This window comes from Rhagoletis zephyria, unplaced genomic scaffold, assembly GCF_001687245.7.
Source record: "Rhagoletis zephyria isolate East Lansing unplaced genomic scaffold, Rhagoletis_zephyria_1.1 Rzeph_scaffold_03557, whole genome shotgun sequence".
NCBI classification, from domain to species: Eukaryota; Metazoa; Arthropoda; class Insecta; order Diptera; family Tephritidae; genus Rhagoletis; species Rhagoletis zephyria.
In genome coordinates this window covers 3,723-21,722 of record NW_016160640.1, presented here as the reverse complement: position 1 = coordinate 21,722, position 18,000 = coordinate 3,723, and the positions used below count along the sequence as shown (strand labels likewise).

Below are 18,000 nucleotides of genomic sequence, written 5' to 3'. Positions count from 1 at the left end.
CGAAATACTCTTTATTCGAACGACACCGGGATCTCTTGTTCAGTAGATCACCAGCCTTTCTCCGACGTTTATTACGAATTATTCGGTGACTCGGTGACAACTACAACTTTTGTGTGTGGAGTGCGAAATAATTTCTGATTTAGTCTCACACCTACAAATTTTTGTTACTGGAGGATAACAACTGCATTGCAGGGAAATCGAAATTTTTCCACACAACAACAACCAGACACAAAACGCGGGCGCGAACGAAGTGTTCACCTGAGTGAAAAACTTAAAATAAATAATAATTTTCATTATTCATTAATTAATTTTATAAATTAAATTTACAAAAAAAAAAATAAAAAACAAAAAGTAAAATGTCCTCGTCGCAAGCAGTACGCTCATCGAAATACTCGTATAGGGCCACCTCAACTGGACCGAGTGGAGCTGATATATCCATTGAATACAGCTCTGATTTGGCCGCCCTCTCCCGTTTGGAGGTAAGACACGCGTCGAAAATGGAAAGGAATATAAGAAAACGAATAAAGAGACAAGTAAAAAAATAATGAATATTGGATTAATGAAAAATTAATTCAAACTCGAAAGCTTCAGCTAAACTGAAAATCTAAAATGTATAAAAAAAAAACACTTTCAAAACTCTTTAGAGCGAAATTTGTGCAAAAATGTTTTTGTAAATTCAAGTGTCCAACTGATCCTCGAGCCTTTCTTCGTACATTCGGCTATTTTCGGCCGGTGTGGTGTGAAAAGAAACCTGAAATTTAAAAATTTTGCTGCAAAGCAAAGCGAAAAATGTGCACGCGCGGATTTGTAGACTGAAAAAAATCGAACAAATATAAAAAGCTGCATATGTATTACTAAAATTATGTACTCTTAAATGTATATACATATGTACGCATATGCTAGACGAATTATGTAATAAAACGAAAAACGCCAAGCAGAGTCGCTGTGAAATATGTGCGCGTATATTTTTGGTACGCGAAAGAGTTAAAAAAAGACGCAGAACTTTGTATGTATGTATATATTTAGGTAGATGTACATAGATACATGTGGCTTATTTTAAAAAGTAGTACATAAAATACATCAAAAGGAAACTGGTGACTTGTGAAAAGGATAGGAAAAAAATATAGTTTGCATACATAACTGTTAAAATAATCAAAAACAAAGAAACCGAAAACAAAATTTTGTGTTAGTGTGCAAAAAATAAATTTCATAATTCACTACGCGCGCGCGTGTCAATTTTAAACAAAAAATAAAAAATAAATAAAAATATCCTTAATAATGTGAGCATTTCAAATTTCGCTTTACTTGCAGGATAAAATCCGTTTGCTCCAAGATGATCTTGAAGCCGAACGTGAATTGCGCCAAAGGGTGAGTATCGGGTGAGGGATGGGGAGTTACAAACGCATTTTAACATAGTCCTTTGCTTCGAAAATAACAGAAATTCACATTCACATCTTGTATGAAAATAGCGCATAGTTATGTGTTGCTTTTAAATTATGAATCTTCTTCAGCAATAATATATATTTACATATGAACCTAATGTTTTTGGGACTCCGGTATTCTAAGATCATCTATTATTTTAAACCTGGCTAGGTTAAGTTAAGCTATAATGGCCGCCCTCGACCACATCCTTTTTCAAACTTAAATCCGACAGATTTTAAAAAAAGTATTGATGAAGACATCGCCGGCTGAGTTAAGCTCAGGCAGGGCAACGACAGCGAAATTTTTTAACGTTCTCGATTTCTACGACGCATCGTCCTTACAATTTTGGCTGTAGTCGTTCCAAAAGAAGAACGGAGCTATATAGCTGTCATTATTCAATTCTGGGTGGATGCGTCTAGCTACTCAAGAAGTTGATTCTTCCAGGCATCTTTGTTGGCAGGGCACTCTTGTTTGCTCTAAGCCTCAATTTATATGATCCTAGCTGTATTCCTGGATCACCGGAGTTTTTTATGATTTAGCCTGGAGCCGTCGGTGTGGCATGAAGAAAGGAACGAAGGAAGTGCTAAGCACGATGCACTGAAACGCTCATTAATTGCTTGAGTTTGAATGAAGAAAATATAGACGATTAACAGGCAGGATTGCCATTCAGCCTTTCTCTCCGGTATATTTTGGATTGGTATGCAGTACCATCTGAGAGGAAATTGGTATAACTTCGAATAGACTACGAGAAAACTCTCAGCTGACTTAGATTTGAACAGTACCTGCGGACTGTGAACGAAATTTCCACATTAAATTTCCTCTAAAACTCAAATTTCTTGCCAAATTTCTTCTAAACGCCGCTACACTTTCACATTCGAAAACAATGAAGAATTTGCAAAACGCACAGCTGAAAAGTAAGCGAAAGTGGATTGCACATAAAAAGTGAATTGCAAGAAAACAGTTCGGCCACAAAATCGATGTGGAGCCACAAACACTTGGCTAATTATAAATTACCCTTGCGTGTCGCTGCGAGTGATAATGATGTGCATTGAACTTCAATCGCATCGGGCTCTGAATCGGCTGGGGACGTGGCAAGCGGGATGCGGGGTACATGGCATGCGACCGATAACGAGCGGAGATTTTGATTGAAAGCTACCAAATAGGCGCACGGCAGAAGCAACCGGCAGCAAAAATAAAGAAAACGAGCGCAAGTAAAAGAAGAAGTTACAAAAATGCCACAAACAAAGCGTACGATAACTAAAAAGTAAGGTGAAATTCAACAAAACATAGGTACATACATACATACATATATATATAACGACATACGAAAGTAAATGCAAATNGTGAGGAAAACGAGCGCAAGTAAAAGAAGAGAAGTTACAAAAATGCCACAAACAAAGCGTAGGATAACTAAAAAGTAAGGTGAAATTCAACAAAACATAGGCACATACATACATACATATATATATAACGACATACGAAAGTAAATGCAAATGGAAGAGGCGGCAGGCAATAAAATGTGTGCATGCAAAATATGCAGCAAAGCAGCTATGTACATACGCGCGATTCCCTGTTGCTCATACGCAACGTTGTACCCGCGCAGCCAAGGTGCCAAGGAGGAAGTCAGCGTTGGAATGCAACGCGAAGAAAAATTAGTTACACTGCGCCATGGATGCACTGAAGAATGGGAATGGGAATGGGAAGTGTTGCGTGGCGTGGCGTTGCGACAAATTTAGAAAACACTCCTGGCCCGGGTGAGCCCAAAATGCGGCAGACATCATTGCAGCCAAACAGGAATGCGAGCAATTTTCTTGATTTTATCATCGAAAAAGTTTTGAAATCTTAGCAAAGTTTCAATAAATCGACTTCGCTCATAAACAGCTGTTGTCAAGCCACCAAGCGCCACAGAGCAAAAAAAAAAATAAAATAAAAGGAAAAATAAAATAACTCACACACACACACACATACACACACCCAAATGAATCGCCTCCGCATGTGTTCGCAGCACTCGAAAACAGCACAAAATGGCCAGAGAATTATTCGAGAAGAGTGATGACGGCAAGCGGCGGCGAGTTGGCTAATTTTAGCAGCGACATTCAATACAAATGGTTAAAAATTTCACATAAATATACCGAATATTAGAAATAAGCACAAAAATCTTCTAGCATACACACACACACACACACAATGTTGCCTATAATGGAGGCTCACTAAAAAAAAAAACGAAAACATGTTTGTGTGTGATGTGTATGATTGTATGCAAGCAAGTGTGTCGAGGGTTATTAAATAATTTCGAAAATATTCTCAAAATCTTTTTGGACCAACGAGTAAATTCACAAAGGAAATTATTGAAAAAACAATGGAATTTAGGAGCAGCGAAGTCGCCGCGAGATTAGCAAGCAACACTGCGTATATGTATGTGTGTTTGTATGTAGTATGTGTTTGGGATTTCTGCTGTACTCATTTGCAAGAGTTTTCTACATACATACATACATACATACATACATATGCATACATATATTACTAAGCATTTTATGTTTGTGCATATTTTTTTCAGGCGAGCTGATTTTTTCTTTTCTTTTCTTTGTGTTGAACATCTGCATACACACATCTTGCTTGTCCACTTTAGTCATGCAGTTGTACAGAGACGTCAAAAAAAATGTCAAACAACATGCTGTTCGCCATCAAAGTGAAAAGCGACATTTGAAATTATTTGGCTTTTAAAATTTGTGCCGCAAAAAAATAAAAATAAAAATTTTCAATGTAGTTAAAGTAGTAGGAATCACTCAATCTCACAGAAAAGCATTACTTAAATATTTAAAAATGACTAATATACTTATACGAAGGATTTCTTAGTAATACTTAATGAGCAACAAATATCTACAATTCAGCATGTGATCATTTAAGATTTTGAAACCAACTAATAAAAGCCGGTTTAAATGACTAAAAAAATCACATTTGAATATAAACATCACCCGATCTCTTTTATGGTCGTTATTAAATGGCTTTATCTTATAAAAGACGTTTCGAAATTGAAATTAAGAGAGTGAGCTTCTAAAATTTTAATCAACGTCCGCATAAAAAAAATGTATTTCCATTTTTATTTGCATAGAATGGCAAAAATTTTGATTTAATTTGATTAATTGGTTCTTCCGGAAACATCAATCGAAAAACATCAATATTGAAATTCAATTTCAATTAAAAATTGCTCTCAACAAAAGCGCGATCTCCACTTTTTACTGTTTAATTCTATATATAAATTTCTTACAACTTATTTGTCATCGTCTGCATTTTACCGTTTATATTTTGCATCCATGAAATTCAATTATAAATGTCAACTTCCGTATGATCAAAAATGTCCACATTTGAAAAGTTTAAAAATGTAAGCCCAATTTTTAATAACAAAACCCACTATTTTAAATTATCAAAAATACATACATACATACTTATATGCCCACTTTTTAAGCAACCAATAACTTATGTCGAGTTTTGAAAAGTACCGTTTTTAATTTACCAGAAATCTATGCAGACCGAATTTTTTAAATACAGAACCCCAAAATTTATTTCCAATTTCGAAATGACCACAAAAATATTTTAAGTTGATAAACTATCAAAATTGTATGGTCAGTTTTAAAATGACCAAAAATTTATGTCCAAATTTTACATGAACAAAAATTTATGTTCAATATTTAAATGACAAAAACCTTTGGGAGCACTTTTTAAATGGCCAAAACTGTATGCATATTTTTCATATGACCAATAATATATGTCCAGATTTTAAATTACCAATAATTTTTTTCCAGGTTTTAAATTTTAAAAAACTGGTTTTGCATACAATTAAAAATATTTTAAACTATCAAAAATGTATGTCCATTTTTTAAATTATTAAAAATATAGATATGCCAGATTTTAAAATTAGCAAAAATTAATTAATTCATAGAAAACTATTTTCATGCTTACATATATGTACATACATAGATATGCACATACATACATATATTTAACTAACTTTATGTATGTACAAAACTACATATTTTTTCTTGCACATAAGTAGATAGGCACTGGTCGTTAATGGGTTAGAGACTGGTACATATGAATGAATGATTAAAGTAATTTCAAACAATATCATCATCATCATCCAATATACAAACCGCGGGATCTTCATTTTATTGGTCGTGTTATTTCTTTCGCGCTGATGAACATTTGAAGATCTAGAAATCTTTTGTTTTTACGTACACACAAATCCTTTTTCAATAGGGGTATTCACTATCCGGTGCATACTGTTTATCATGGTGCACAAATAGCATAGATAGCTGATTGGATAATTTTGTTGCTGTTTCATGTGTTCAAAGAACAACAAAATTAGCCAATCATGCTCTTTATGATATCTATGCCCCATGCTAGACAGTATGGACCGGATCGTGAATACCCCTAATAATTCATTTTTCAACTATGTATTTATGTAGCACAATTCCTCATGAGGTCAATTGAAAACCACTCAGCTTACCTTATATTTGTATGTGTATATGTATGTAAGCGTGTACATAATTATGTAAATACATATATGAATTTCATATGTACATATGTTTGTATTAGACGCACCGCTTGACCGCATACTCGCTGTCAACTTTTATAAGATGATTCGGCGGCACACACGCAATCGGCTTGCAGGCGTCCATGATCATCGACTTTCATACATCACAGTATCTTTGTGAGTGTGTGTCTTTCCGTGACTCACAGCCATGTTTGTGTCCATGTGTCATTAGATTATTTTTGAAAAACATTTAAATACATTTTCCGTTGTTTAGATTCTTGAGAAACATCGATTGCTACCCAATCCCTCTGCCTTGGTCTTTCAATTTCACCGGCCATTAGAATTTTTATTCTTCCCAGAAATTGATGTTTATGCAATGAATACCTTATAAATTCGCGCTGGATCACACTTTGGCCGGCGATTCGAACATATCTATGCAAATAATCGCACATTAGACCGTACCACCTTAGAAGCAAACAAAAAAAAAATCGCCGAACACCTCTGAGTTTTAAAGTATTTTTGCAAGGCGATTTGGAAATACACCTACATTCGGCAGTAATAAAATGCTTCTTTAGCAAAAGTTTTATCATTTTTGGTGCGCTTCAATTTACTGACATTAGGGTGGTATGTTGGCGGCCGCTGTGGTGTAGTGGTTAGAAGTGCACGCTACCACTCCGCAGGGCCTGGGTTCAAGCACTGGTCAAAGCAACATCGCAAAATAAATATAGAATCTTAACAGCGGTCGCCCCTCGGCAGGCAATGGCAAATCTCCGAGTCGGCGTAAAACTGTAGATCCCTTCTCTTGGTCAAACACTAACATATGTATGTATGTATGTGTAAGCGCCAATCCAATGCACTATACGGCTAAATCAACTTTTTTTTCTGGGTATTGAACCAAACAAATTGTTTTGAAGAGATTGACTCATAAGTAAAAAGGTTATTTCTCCGTTTTTCGTATTTAGCCTCCGAAATCAAAATACGGACCTTCGAAGCTCGAAATTGTACCTTTGGTAAAAAAAAAATATTTTATTTGTATTTAAGCAACTAAAAAAGTAAAATTATTGCTCTTATTTAAACGATATTTAACTTTTTAGTGCAAACTTTTATTACAGGTGCTTAAGGGGTCAAAGGTCAGATCTTCGAAAAATTAAAAAAAATTAATTTAAAAAATTTTTAACATATGATTGTTTTAAGTTTAGTCGGAGGATGGCCATAAAATCCATAAAATGTGTATGAAGCCAAAATTCTCTCTACGTAAACTTTCAAACTAGCGCGGATAATTACAATTTTTATTTTTTTTTTGCCTACTCGGTCTAATGTACCAGCGCGCACTTTGTTCCGAGCATATTCGCTTGAGAATGTGAGAATAACACCACGCCGGTGTGTGTGAACATTCCATTTCTGCTGCACATTTATATACGAGTACATACAGAAATGAATGCGTTTACATGTTACATACACATATAACATAGTATATACATATATGTAAANGTGTATTTATATACGAGTACATACAGGAATGAATGCGTTTACATGTTACATACACATATAACATAGTATATACATATATGTAAATATATGTATATTTTATACGCCTCACTCGCCTTGCACCTCAGCGTTTTGCCGTTGTGCGTTCGCAAATTGGGCGCCTGCCGCCGCTTCTGTGACTTCCAAGTATACTTTGGTATAAGTTTCTTTTTATTTTATATTCTCTTTCGAAATTTGGAATGATTTTTAATTATATGAATTAGGTCATTTCATACACACGAAAATACATGCACACCTGGCTTTTTGTATACATATTTTCACTGCATTAATTAAAATCAAAGAAGAATATTCTCGATACATGGAAAGTTGAATTTCGAAAATAAAATAATACACACATTAATTATGATCAATATGTACATATGTACATTTTGCCGTTATATACTGCAAGTAGATATAACATTCATGGTTTCTTGAAGGTGGTTCGAAATACATAGACGTATGGTAGGTTCCATGAGAAACTGAACCTTAGTGCAAATAAAGTGAAATAAATTCGCAGAGTTTCCGTAACATATATCTGCTCCAAAAAGCATGTTATTTTTTTTATGTCCCACCCGTGACAGAAAAAATAACTCAGATTTTTCCCCATATAAAAGTAAGTTGGAATTTTTTACAGCTCCGTCAAAATGTACAATTGTTCAGAACTTTATGCTTATATTTTAAAAATAAAGTACATGTTTATAGTGCAAATGTCCCACCCGTGACTGTGGAATACCCCCTATGCGAAATGTTTATGTACCCACATACTACACAGGTATGTGTATGAGTGTGCGTACAGTTTATGACACCTTATAAAAAAATAAAAACTTGTACTTGTAAGTTCAGTTGCATGTTGTAAATAATTCTCCTTTCAAAATATTTTTGCAATATTTTTACATGTGTAAATGTCTCTTGGCCCACTCAGCTAACCGAATGTGTAAATAATGTAATTATTTTAACATTTATGAGCTTTGGCATTATGCCATTGCATTTTCATGGTATGCCATGCAAAAATTAAATGTAATAAATGTCATCCTTTTTGAAAACGTTTTATTTGAGCGTAAAATTTGCCGTAATTGCAGTGGGTGTTGTGGACAGGTACTTTGACTAACAGTAAAATTCAGAAAAAGTATAGAAATTCCGACTTTACTTTTTCACATGCATTTTTGGACCATACTAATGTACACTGCCGGCAAAAAGTATTGGCACAGCAAATTTTTCACAATATATGCATACATTTTTTTTCTAATATTTTTCCGACAATTTTTTGTAAAAATATGGTTCATTCTACAACAAAAAACATAAAAATATAATTCCTAAGCTTTGTGCAAAACTCCCGAAAATTCAGCAAATTTTCGTGCAAATTTTCAACTTTTTAATCTTAAACTTTTTTTTTGAATTTCTTTTGAGTACGCAGTTTTGTAGCTCATTATATTGTAGTAAAAAAGCTGGAAGAGCGGAGTTGGTCAAAAATCGCATTGATTTTTGAAATTTTTTTAAGGTGTTTTGCATTTTTCCATATAAAGTACTTTCGAAAATTATTTTGTACGGAAGATACTGCGTGAAAAAAGTTTCCAAAAAAGCAACGGTAATTCCTAGCTACTTAAAACTTGTACTTTATTATAAAAAAATTGATTGGGCTACAAATCTGCATACTCAAAAAAAAAACAATTTTGCCCTACAAAACAACCAAACTATGAAACGGCCTAAACTCGCACTGGAAAACTTAGTTTACGTAAAAATTCGGTTTAAGTAAACGGAATGTAAACCAAGTTTAAATCAGCACTGAGAAACTGGTCCCTAGGGTAGATACTTGGCGACATATTGTAGATGCATCAAAACTTCCCAGTCAAGTTCCCTTGGCTTTTTTGAGTCATCAAACTTGTGTCTGATGGAACAAAATAAATTACGAGAGGTCACTACTTGTTTCGGAACTGTTTGCCTAGTTTCATCGTTCTTGCCCCATGACCTGTTTTGCACGTTATGGCCGTATGTGATCGATTCTTCATATGCAGGAACCATACGCTCCACAACTGACTCAATTACATTTAGTTTAAAATTGTTTATCACAATTCTCGAAATTAATTGACGAAATACCCAAACATCGAGTTTCTTTTTGTATCCAGACTTTTAAAAAAGGCCACACAGGCCCAATGTCATGCCAAGCTGACGGACAGACAGACAGGCATAGCATAATCGATTTCTCACTTCATTATCATTTTGGTATATGTAAATATGTCTATAACTATCCGATTCCTTTAGGTTTTTATAAGCAACCGTTAGGTGATCGATGTTATAATATCCTTGTGCTGAATTACGCACGGAGTTTGAGATTTGTTAAGGCTTTCTTGAATAACAACGGAAGTCTTTTCGAACTATTGAATTTAACTGTACCTGTGTCAACTTGCGTATAACGTCAATAATACCGCAAATATTCGCAATAGGGCCATTGTTTCAAGCGCTGTGTGACAAGTGGCACCGTGCTATTGAAACCACATATTGTCCAAGTACACGTCATCTGATTCAGGTCATAATGAATTTGTTATCATGCTACGATAACGTCCGCTGCACCGTTAAAGGCATCACTTTCGAAGAAGTACCTATTTATCTTCCGATAACTCCGCCTGCCCAAAAACCACACCAAACAGCGGGACATATGAACAAAAACTTATTATGTAATTGCTTTTTCTTGAAATTTCAGACTAATAACTCGATTTATTCAAATAAATTTAATGCTGATTTCGTTTCATTTAAAAAATGTTACCATCTGACGGTGCAAAATGTGTTTGATGTTACACTCAACCCTGCAAAAGAGCATGTTTTTGGCTTATTGTCACGGATTTCATAATATTGTCGTTTTAAGCAACCGTCTAATTTTGAGGGCAACAATCTCCACCGACAAGGCTTCAAAGAGCAGATAAATGTGCCTTGTTTGCCCCACAAGAGTGTGACATTTTAAGAAACGAACACGAAATTTTTTCACCATTTACCTTTATTTTAGAATCGTACGCGAAAAGAGAAAAGGCAATGAAAAGGCGACATTTTTCGGCACAAAAATGGCCTGAAATTTTAAGAAAAATCAATTGCTTACTTTTTATTTCTTCAGCCCAGTGTCTCATTGTGGGTGCATAGTTTTTCTTGCAGTGAGTAGTTTGTTAACGTATCAATTTAGGTGAAAATGTGTATCATTGCTCATGTTGATTTGTTTTTGAAAAATCGGCATCCACGTTTAGATCACTTTTAAGCATCTCCCCATGACTAAGTTGGCAAAAGCCTGTAGCACTAATTTTCTGAAAATAATAATAAAAAAACATTAACATATCGAGCCGTAACCACTAAAACGGCGTAAGCGACATTTCTTCAAAATTTTATTTTTGATGCAGAAATGCATTTGGAACATTACACTCCCTCTCGCTGCTAGTGCATACTGGAAATGTTTAACAAACCTATGTACTAGACTTTCATGAAAACTACTTGTTTGTGATCTAAAAAAGGAAATGCTAATTGTAAAAAAATAACGCATTTTAGCCATATTTGCTAGAACATATTTCGGCATATTTCGCAATAAATGCATTTTTTTGCATATTTTTGAAATAAATGCTAAATTTAGTGCATATACGAAAAAGTTTTATTTTTTAATTATAGGGCCTGTGCGAATTGATAGAAAACTAATCTGGATGGTAAATTTTTGACAACTATGGGGTGAATAAAAATTGCCGAGCCCTACAGGCTAATGAAAAATTTAACGGCAAGCATCACACTTACCTGAAACGGGTTTGAAACGTTTTTTGTTATAATATTATTGCCCAAGACATCTAATAAGTGCATGGCTTTCTGTTTTGAAAGAACTGAAATCAGAAAATACAAATATTTTCCATGTAAATGCTGCATTTTGATCCATTGGATGTTGCAACGAGATAAAATCTCCACTTTTTCCTCCACTGGTTACCTGCGCAAACAGCTTTTGACGAATTTCTGAGGACAACATTGCGGGCACTTGTTCGGCGTTACCATTAGAATATTGAATTAACTTCGAATCAATTTTAATTTGGATTTGTGCTTATTATTTGAATAATATTTTTTGCCACTAGCAGCATTGACTTTATCGGCACATATGAATTCGAAGTGGCTTTGGCTGAAATTCACTCGGAAGTGAATTGCAGAACCTGCCTGATAGGAATTTATTAAGAGAGCTGAAGGAAAACTAAATTGAATTAAATTCATCCGATTGAAAAATATACAGCGACTGAAATTTCTGCCTTTAAGTTCGACCCTTCTCCATGTTTAAGAATGTATTCCGCGATAACAGGCAATCATTTCTTTCCGAAAATTTATCCGAATATTGTTATTTATTGCAAGAAAAATATTTAAGTTAAATTTGCGTTCTTATTTCTATACATATGTTAGTGAATACGCACTAAATGTTTAACATTTTACTTTTAGCAGTGTTTTTGTACATTTTTGAATAAAATTCAATAGATTTTTTACACAAGAAAAATTGAGCTTTTTAATTTTTTTTTAAATCCATATTTTAAGCATGTTTTTGATATTCACCCTCATTGCGAGAGTCGTGTCGAATGCAAGTCGTTTTTCGAGAGTCGAATCGTAGCGAAAATTTCACGTCATTGCATAAATTTCCACTCGACTAGTGTATTAAAACGGAAAAACTTGGCAGCACTGTATAGTTTTCGACAAATTTCGTCGTTTAATTTTTTCAGCACGACAGTAAACAATGCCAATGTTGTCGAGTCGTACAATTTAGCCTAATTTACGACTTACGCAATGAGGCTGATTATTCGTGCATATTTTGGCATATTTCTTATATATCGTGGATATTTTAGGCGCTTAAAATCATGTTTTTATGGCATATTTTTGGTTGCCCTAATTATAACTATCGAAGTTGGATAAGTGAAGTTTTTTTAATTACTTAAGATGTCTTCCCAAATCCTTTGACAAAAAAAAATTCTTAAAAAATACAGCGTAAAAACATATGCATGTCTGTATAGTATGTACATAAAACTTCATCCCAAGAAACACCAAAAAAGTATTTCTCCAACCTTGAAGAAATTTATGGTTCTCAAGTTGATATCCAAGATCATTCTCCAGCTCACCTCTAACCGACGCGCAGATACATACCTAAAAAGTGATAGAGGATAGAGGAATTTTTAATTATCAAGTGAAAAACTAAAGCTATATATACATAAAGGGGAAAATTACCAACAAAAAGTAAATAATCTTCAAAGTATATTCAAAATACAGCCCGATTCTGAATACTCCCGGGCAGTTTGTTCTCCGGGAATTTGTTTATCGAGAAAAAAATCATCCAAAAATTAACTCCCAGGGAGTAGCATTTCCCCCGAAAATTCGGGAGTAGGAAATTCGAACTTCGAAAGACCTGTTTGGCACATTTTTGACAGCTCAACTCCGCCATTTAATATAAAAAATTCTCAGGGAATTTTTATTCATGATAGGAGGAAAGGGAAAGAGAAAAAACTCCCAGGGAGTTTCTGTTCAGAATCGGCCTGACAGTCTTCAAAGAAAACAAAACGCGAAGTGAATCGAGTGGTAAAATTACTGTCGGACTGTATACTGTATAGAGATTACGATATCGATAAACTACAGAACTATTCCAATTTCAGTGATATGTTTGAGACCAATTGGAGAATCACATTGGAGTTCAAGTCGAGAACTAGCATTTTCTCAACTTGAGTAACAGTCCTATTTCCATACAAAGAAAAATGCCCTTTTTGTTGAGAACGCTATGATCCTCCACTTGAGGTACTGTTGAGAAACAACGTTGGAGATTTGAGAACGACCTTAGTTCTCAACTTAACCTCAAGTTGAGCTCAAACCCAAATGTTTGTTGGGTTTGTTCATATTTTGTGAATTTCTGTTATTCGAAGCTGCTTTCAGAAGAATTTTACATAAACTGTTTTTTTAATTATCATCTAATGCATACCAAATTTTGCAGATCGAGCGCGATAAGGCCGATCTCAGCGTTCAGGTCATCCAGATGTCCGAACGTCTTGAGGAAGCAGAAGGTGGCGCTGAACACCAGGTGAGCAAAAACTGAATACATACATAAAAAAAAACTATTTCTTGAGATTTTAATGGTATTTTTCCCCTATATGCTTTTACGTTTAGTTCGAGGCAAATCGCAAACGTGACACTGAATTGTTGAAGCTCCGCAAAATGCTTGAGGATGTCCACCTCGAATCCGAAGAAACTGCCATTCTTCTGAAGAAGAAGCACAACGAAATTATCTCGGATTTCCAAGAACAAATCGAAATCCTAACGAAAGCGAAGTCTAGGTAAGTTTTACTTGTACACGCAGTTAGTTTACGCCCGCTCCGCTTGTAAATATGCAGTCGCTTCATTCACTACGCTTAGTCAGCGCGGGAAATTACTCGAGTACCGTTAACAAGATGACAACAAGCTTGCGCCACAACGCTTTTTGTAATAATAAGGTCAGGGTTTCTCCAGCGACAACTTCCGTGATTGCGCTGAGCTGCTTCACACTACTGGCCCGACTACTGGCGAGGTCAACGCGACCCCGTTTGCCAATTCGCGAAAATGTACCAGCCACTAGTCAGCAAATTTTGTTTAGTGTTTATACAAAAAAAAACAAAAAACGAAAAAAACGGTGCATTTTATGTGCGGAAAATTTGCACTACAAGTAAATAAATAATTGAGTGCATTGCGCTCTGCACAGTGGGAAGAGGCGACCCCAGATATTGCAAATATTTGCATATGGACTTATTTACTCATCGATGATTTCAAGCGTTGAAGAAAGGCCATTGTTGCGGGAAATACAAAAATCCGCGTGAACAAATTAAAATGCCTTAGGAAATTCGAAATCTGTCGAAATAAATATAGAGAAATGTTTGTGTATGTACATACATTGTAATTACACATTTAAGTACCGATCTATGTATGCACCTCAGTTTGTAGATGCGATTGCGAAAAGTGTTCGTTAAAATCTCATATTTCCAAAATCCAAAAATAAAACATCTGTGTCGAAATGATTTTCAAGGCTACTGACACACACACACACGCAAAAGCCGAGTGAGAGCCACTTTTGCACTGCTCACCGCGTCTGCGCTTTGCCCAGAAGATGGTAGCCTAGCTGTGTTACTTTGAACTCCGCTAACTGTTGACACCTCATTTCCAAAACCTGGAACCTTTCAAACTTTGGCTAACTCTAAAACTTAATTTCCACATAAAATCCACTGTTCCTCTGTGCTTTGCTGTGTTACTCTTGTCGTCGTTTCTATTTACGAGTATTTGTTTGTGCGTGTACTATTGTCGGCAACGGGCTTTCACCTGTGGTCTTGCGCATTCCGTTGCATTGAGCTTACGACACAAACTATTTGTCCCACTCCCACTACCGGTGTATGTGCACTATTCTTGCTTCCTTTCGGCATGAAAGATCACTCCATCCGGCGGCGAAAGCTTTGGCCGCAAAAGCACCTTCCGTTTGTACCGGCCAACAGGCCACTCAATACAATCTCTAAGCAACTTTTTCTCTTTTTTTTGTTGCATATTTTATTGTTTTCTTCTCTTTTCTTAAATGTTCATTGCTTACACAAAAAAACGTACGTATAAAAGCGAAATATGTGTTCGGATATTTTTAGAAAATTTTGAATTTTTCCTACACATTTTTTCACACGACTTACGTCGCCACCTTTTTTGCCGCACGGCCCACACAATGCTAATGGGCCGCCGCGGCGGTGTTGGTCGGTCGCTTCTCTGCACTGTCGATCCAAATATGTCTTTGATTCAGTATTTCAGTAATATTTAGTGTATTTGTATTGTTGTTGTCTCTTTTTGACAAATTCACCTTTATGGAAATACGATACTTTTTTGAACAGGCGGGCAATCCTACTGCCACCATAAACTTTATGAAGTTCAAAGCGGATTAGTGAGCTTCATAGGTAAAAGAAATGTATCACAGAGAAATCTTGGTAAAACAGGTGATTTTATATTTTTGAAAAACAACAAATCAGTCATAAGTGCTTTGCAGATTTATGTCAAATGATAAGCGTTCAATGTCGTCCTATATCGTCGCTGTCAATGCAAAAGTTCCGAATGCACGAATGCGAGTCTTTAAAAGCCAAAAACTTTACTGGCATAAATTTAAAAAATCCCAAATTTATAATTGCATTGATGATGACGATATACATTTACTTAATATGACCTTAAATTGATTTTTTTATTCATTTTCCAATTCTTGAGCTGGTGGCGCATACACACAAAAAGCTCCAGTCGATCGATCTTTCAGTTTACCCGCACTGTTCAGTTCGGACTGAAAAAGCTCTTTTATGCATATTTTCAATGGTAGTCCAGCGCCTAGCCACAGTGGCCACAGCACTATTTCCTTTAGCATTAAAATATGCACAAAATAGCTTTTCACGTACAAAAATTAACTGTTGTCAAACAAGTCGGCTAACTGAAAGATTTTTATCTGTAGCACAATGCAAAACTAAGCTCAGCTAAATACAGTATGTAGATTTTCAAAGCATACACCGGTACAGCCAACCGATTTAGCGCTTCCGCTGCCTTTCTGCTACAGCCTAAGTATTCTTTAATCAAAAATTATAATTTCTAACGCCTTTCTCTTTCTTGAATATCACTAATTATCACTTTTTTATTTCCTCCACCCGCATCACTTTCTTACCCATCAGGGCTGAGAAGGAGAAATCCAAATTCCAGGCCGAAATTTACGAATATCTCTCTCAAATCGAATCCTACAACAAGGAGCGAATCGTTACCAGCAAGCATGTCGAAAGGCTGGAAGTGACAATCTCTGAATTGAATGTGAAAATTGAGGAATTGAACCGCACAGTCATTGACATCACATCGCACAAGACCCGCCTCTCGCAAGAGAACATTGAATTGATCAAGGACGTCCAAGATCTCAAGTCCCAACTGGACACAGTCTCATATTCCAGGAGTCAAGTCGTCTCCCAATTGGAAGATGCACGCCGCCGTTTGGAAGATGAAGACCGTCGTCGTTCAATGTTGGAATCTTCCCTTCATCAAGTTGAAAGCGAATTGGATTCGACTCGCATTCAACTCGAAGAAGAATCGGAAGCTCGTATTGACTTGGAACGTCAGTTGGTCAAGGCCAATGCCGATGCTATTACCTGGCAAAACAAATACCAGACCGAAGTAGTTGCCCGCGCTGAGGAGGTCGAAGAGATCCGTCGCAAATATCAAGTGCGCATTACCGAGCTTGAGGAACATGTTGAAACACTGATTGTTAAGATCAACAACTTGGAGAAACAAAAGACTCGCTTGGCCAGTGAAGTTGAAGTGCTCATTATCGATTTGGAGAAATCTAATAACACTTGCCGCGAATTGACCAAATCGGTCAACACACTGGAGAAGCACAATATTGAACTGAAGAGCCGTCTCGATGAAACGATCGTCTTGTACGAGAATAGCCAACGTGACCTGAAGAACAAGCATGCCGATTTGCAGCGCACCATTCATGAATTGGACAAAGTCAAGGATGCTAACAACCAATTGGCACGTGAGAACAAGAAATTAGGAGGTGAGTACATGGAAGTGGAGAGAGATGAGAGAGAGAGAGAGATGTTTTAATCTGTCTACGTTTTAATTGCAGATGATCTCCATGAAGCCAAGGCTACAATCAATGAGTACAGCCGCCGTTTGCATGAATTGGAATTGGAGTTACGCCGCTTGGAGAACGAGCGCGATGAATTGACTGCTGCCTACAAGGAAGCTGAGGCTGTACGTATAACAAATGCAATTGCGTTCTAAGCAAAATTATAAAGCAATCGTATGTTTTTTTTTTCTTTTCTTATGCAGGGTCGCAAGGCTGAGGAGCAACGCGCTCAACGCTTGTCATCTGAGTTCAACCAATACCGCCACGATACCGAACGCCGCCTAGCTGAGAAAGATGAAGAGATTGAGGCTATTCGGTGAGTCGATCTTTATGTTTCCTTAAGTAAAAGCTTATTGTGATTTCGAGATTAAGAAAAGCCAACGGGGAAAGCAAACAGGGACTAATATTCAATACCCTATAGCAGTAAAGCATAAAGCACAACTACTTCTATTTCTATTTTTAACACCATCGACTATAGGTACATATGTAAAAAGTACATTCTTATATCACGAAAAACTTTTTGTAAAAACTGCAGATATTATTAAAAAAAATCAAGTTTAAATTATTGAAGTACCCACATGTTTTGATCAGGTGAATGCATGATAAGGTCAGGAGAAAAGTAAGGTTGGCTAAGGGTAGCCTTTTACATTTTTTGTCAATGCATTCTTCGATCACCGAGCTTCACACAATTATTTAATTAAGCTTAAGTGGTCTCGCTTAGCTTGAGTTATCGTATTCATAGCCAATTGGATCGGAAACAGGGGTGCAAATTTAGAGGAGGAATTTAGGAGGAGGAGGAGGATCAGCAGCGATGCTAAAATACATCGCAAGGAAAAAGAAAGGTTTTTAGATTAGAGATGGGCGCGGGATATCGGGACCTGCGGGACCC

General features: G+C 36.0%; 1 protein-coding gene across 1 annotated transcript; it reads left to right on the top strand.

Annotated features, from left to right (window-relative positions):
- On the top strand, positions 1-17,431 carry LOC108369233 (paramyosin, long form). Its single transcript, XM_017624303.1, has 7 exons — positions 1-479; positions 1,312-1,368; positions 13,452-13,538; positions 13,625-13,791; positions 16,165-17,036; positions 17,109-17,236; positions 17,315-17,431. Exons 1-7 carry the CDS (start codon positions 357-359, stop codon positions 17,429-17,431), a joined length of 1,551 nt encoding a protein of 516 aa, XP_017479792.1. The 5' UTR covers positions 1-356.
- The last annotated feature ends 569 nt before the right edge of the window (positions 17,432-18,000 follow it).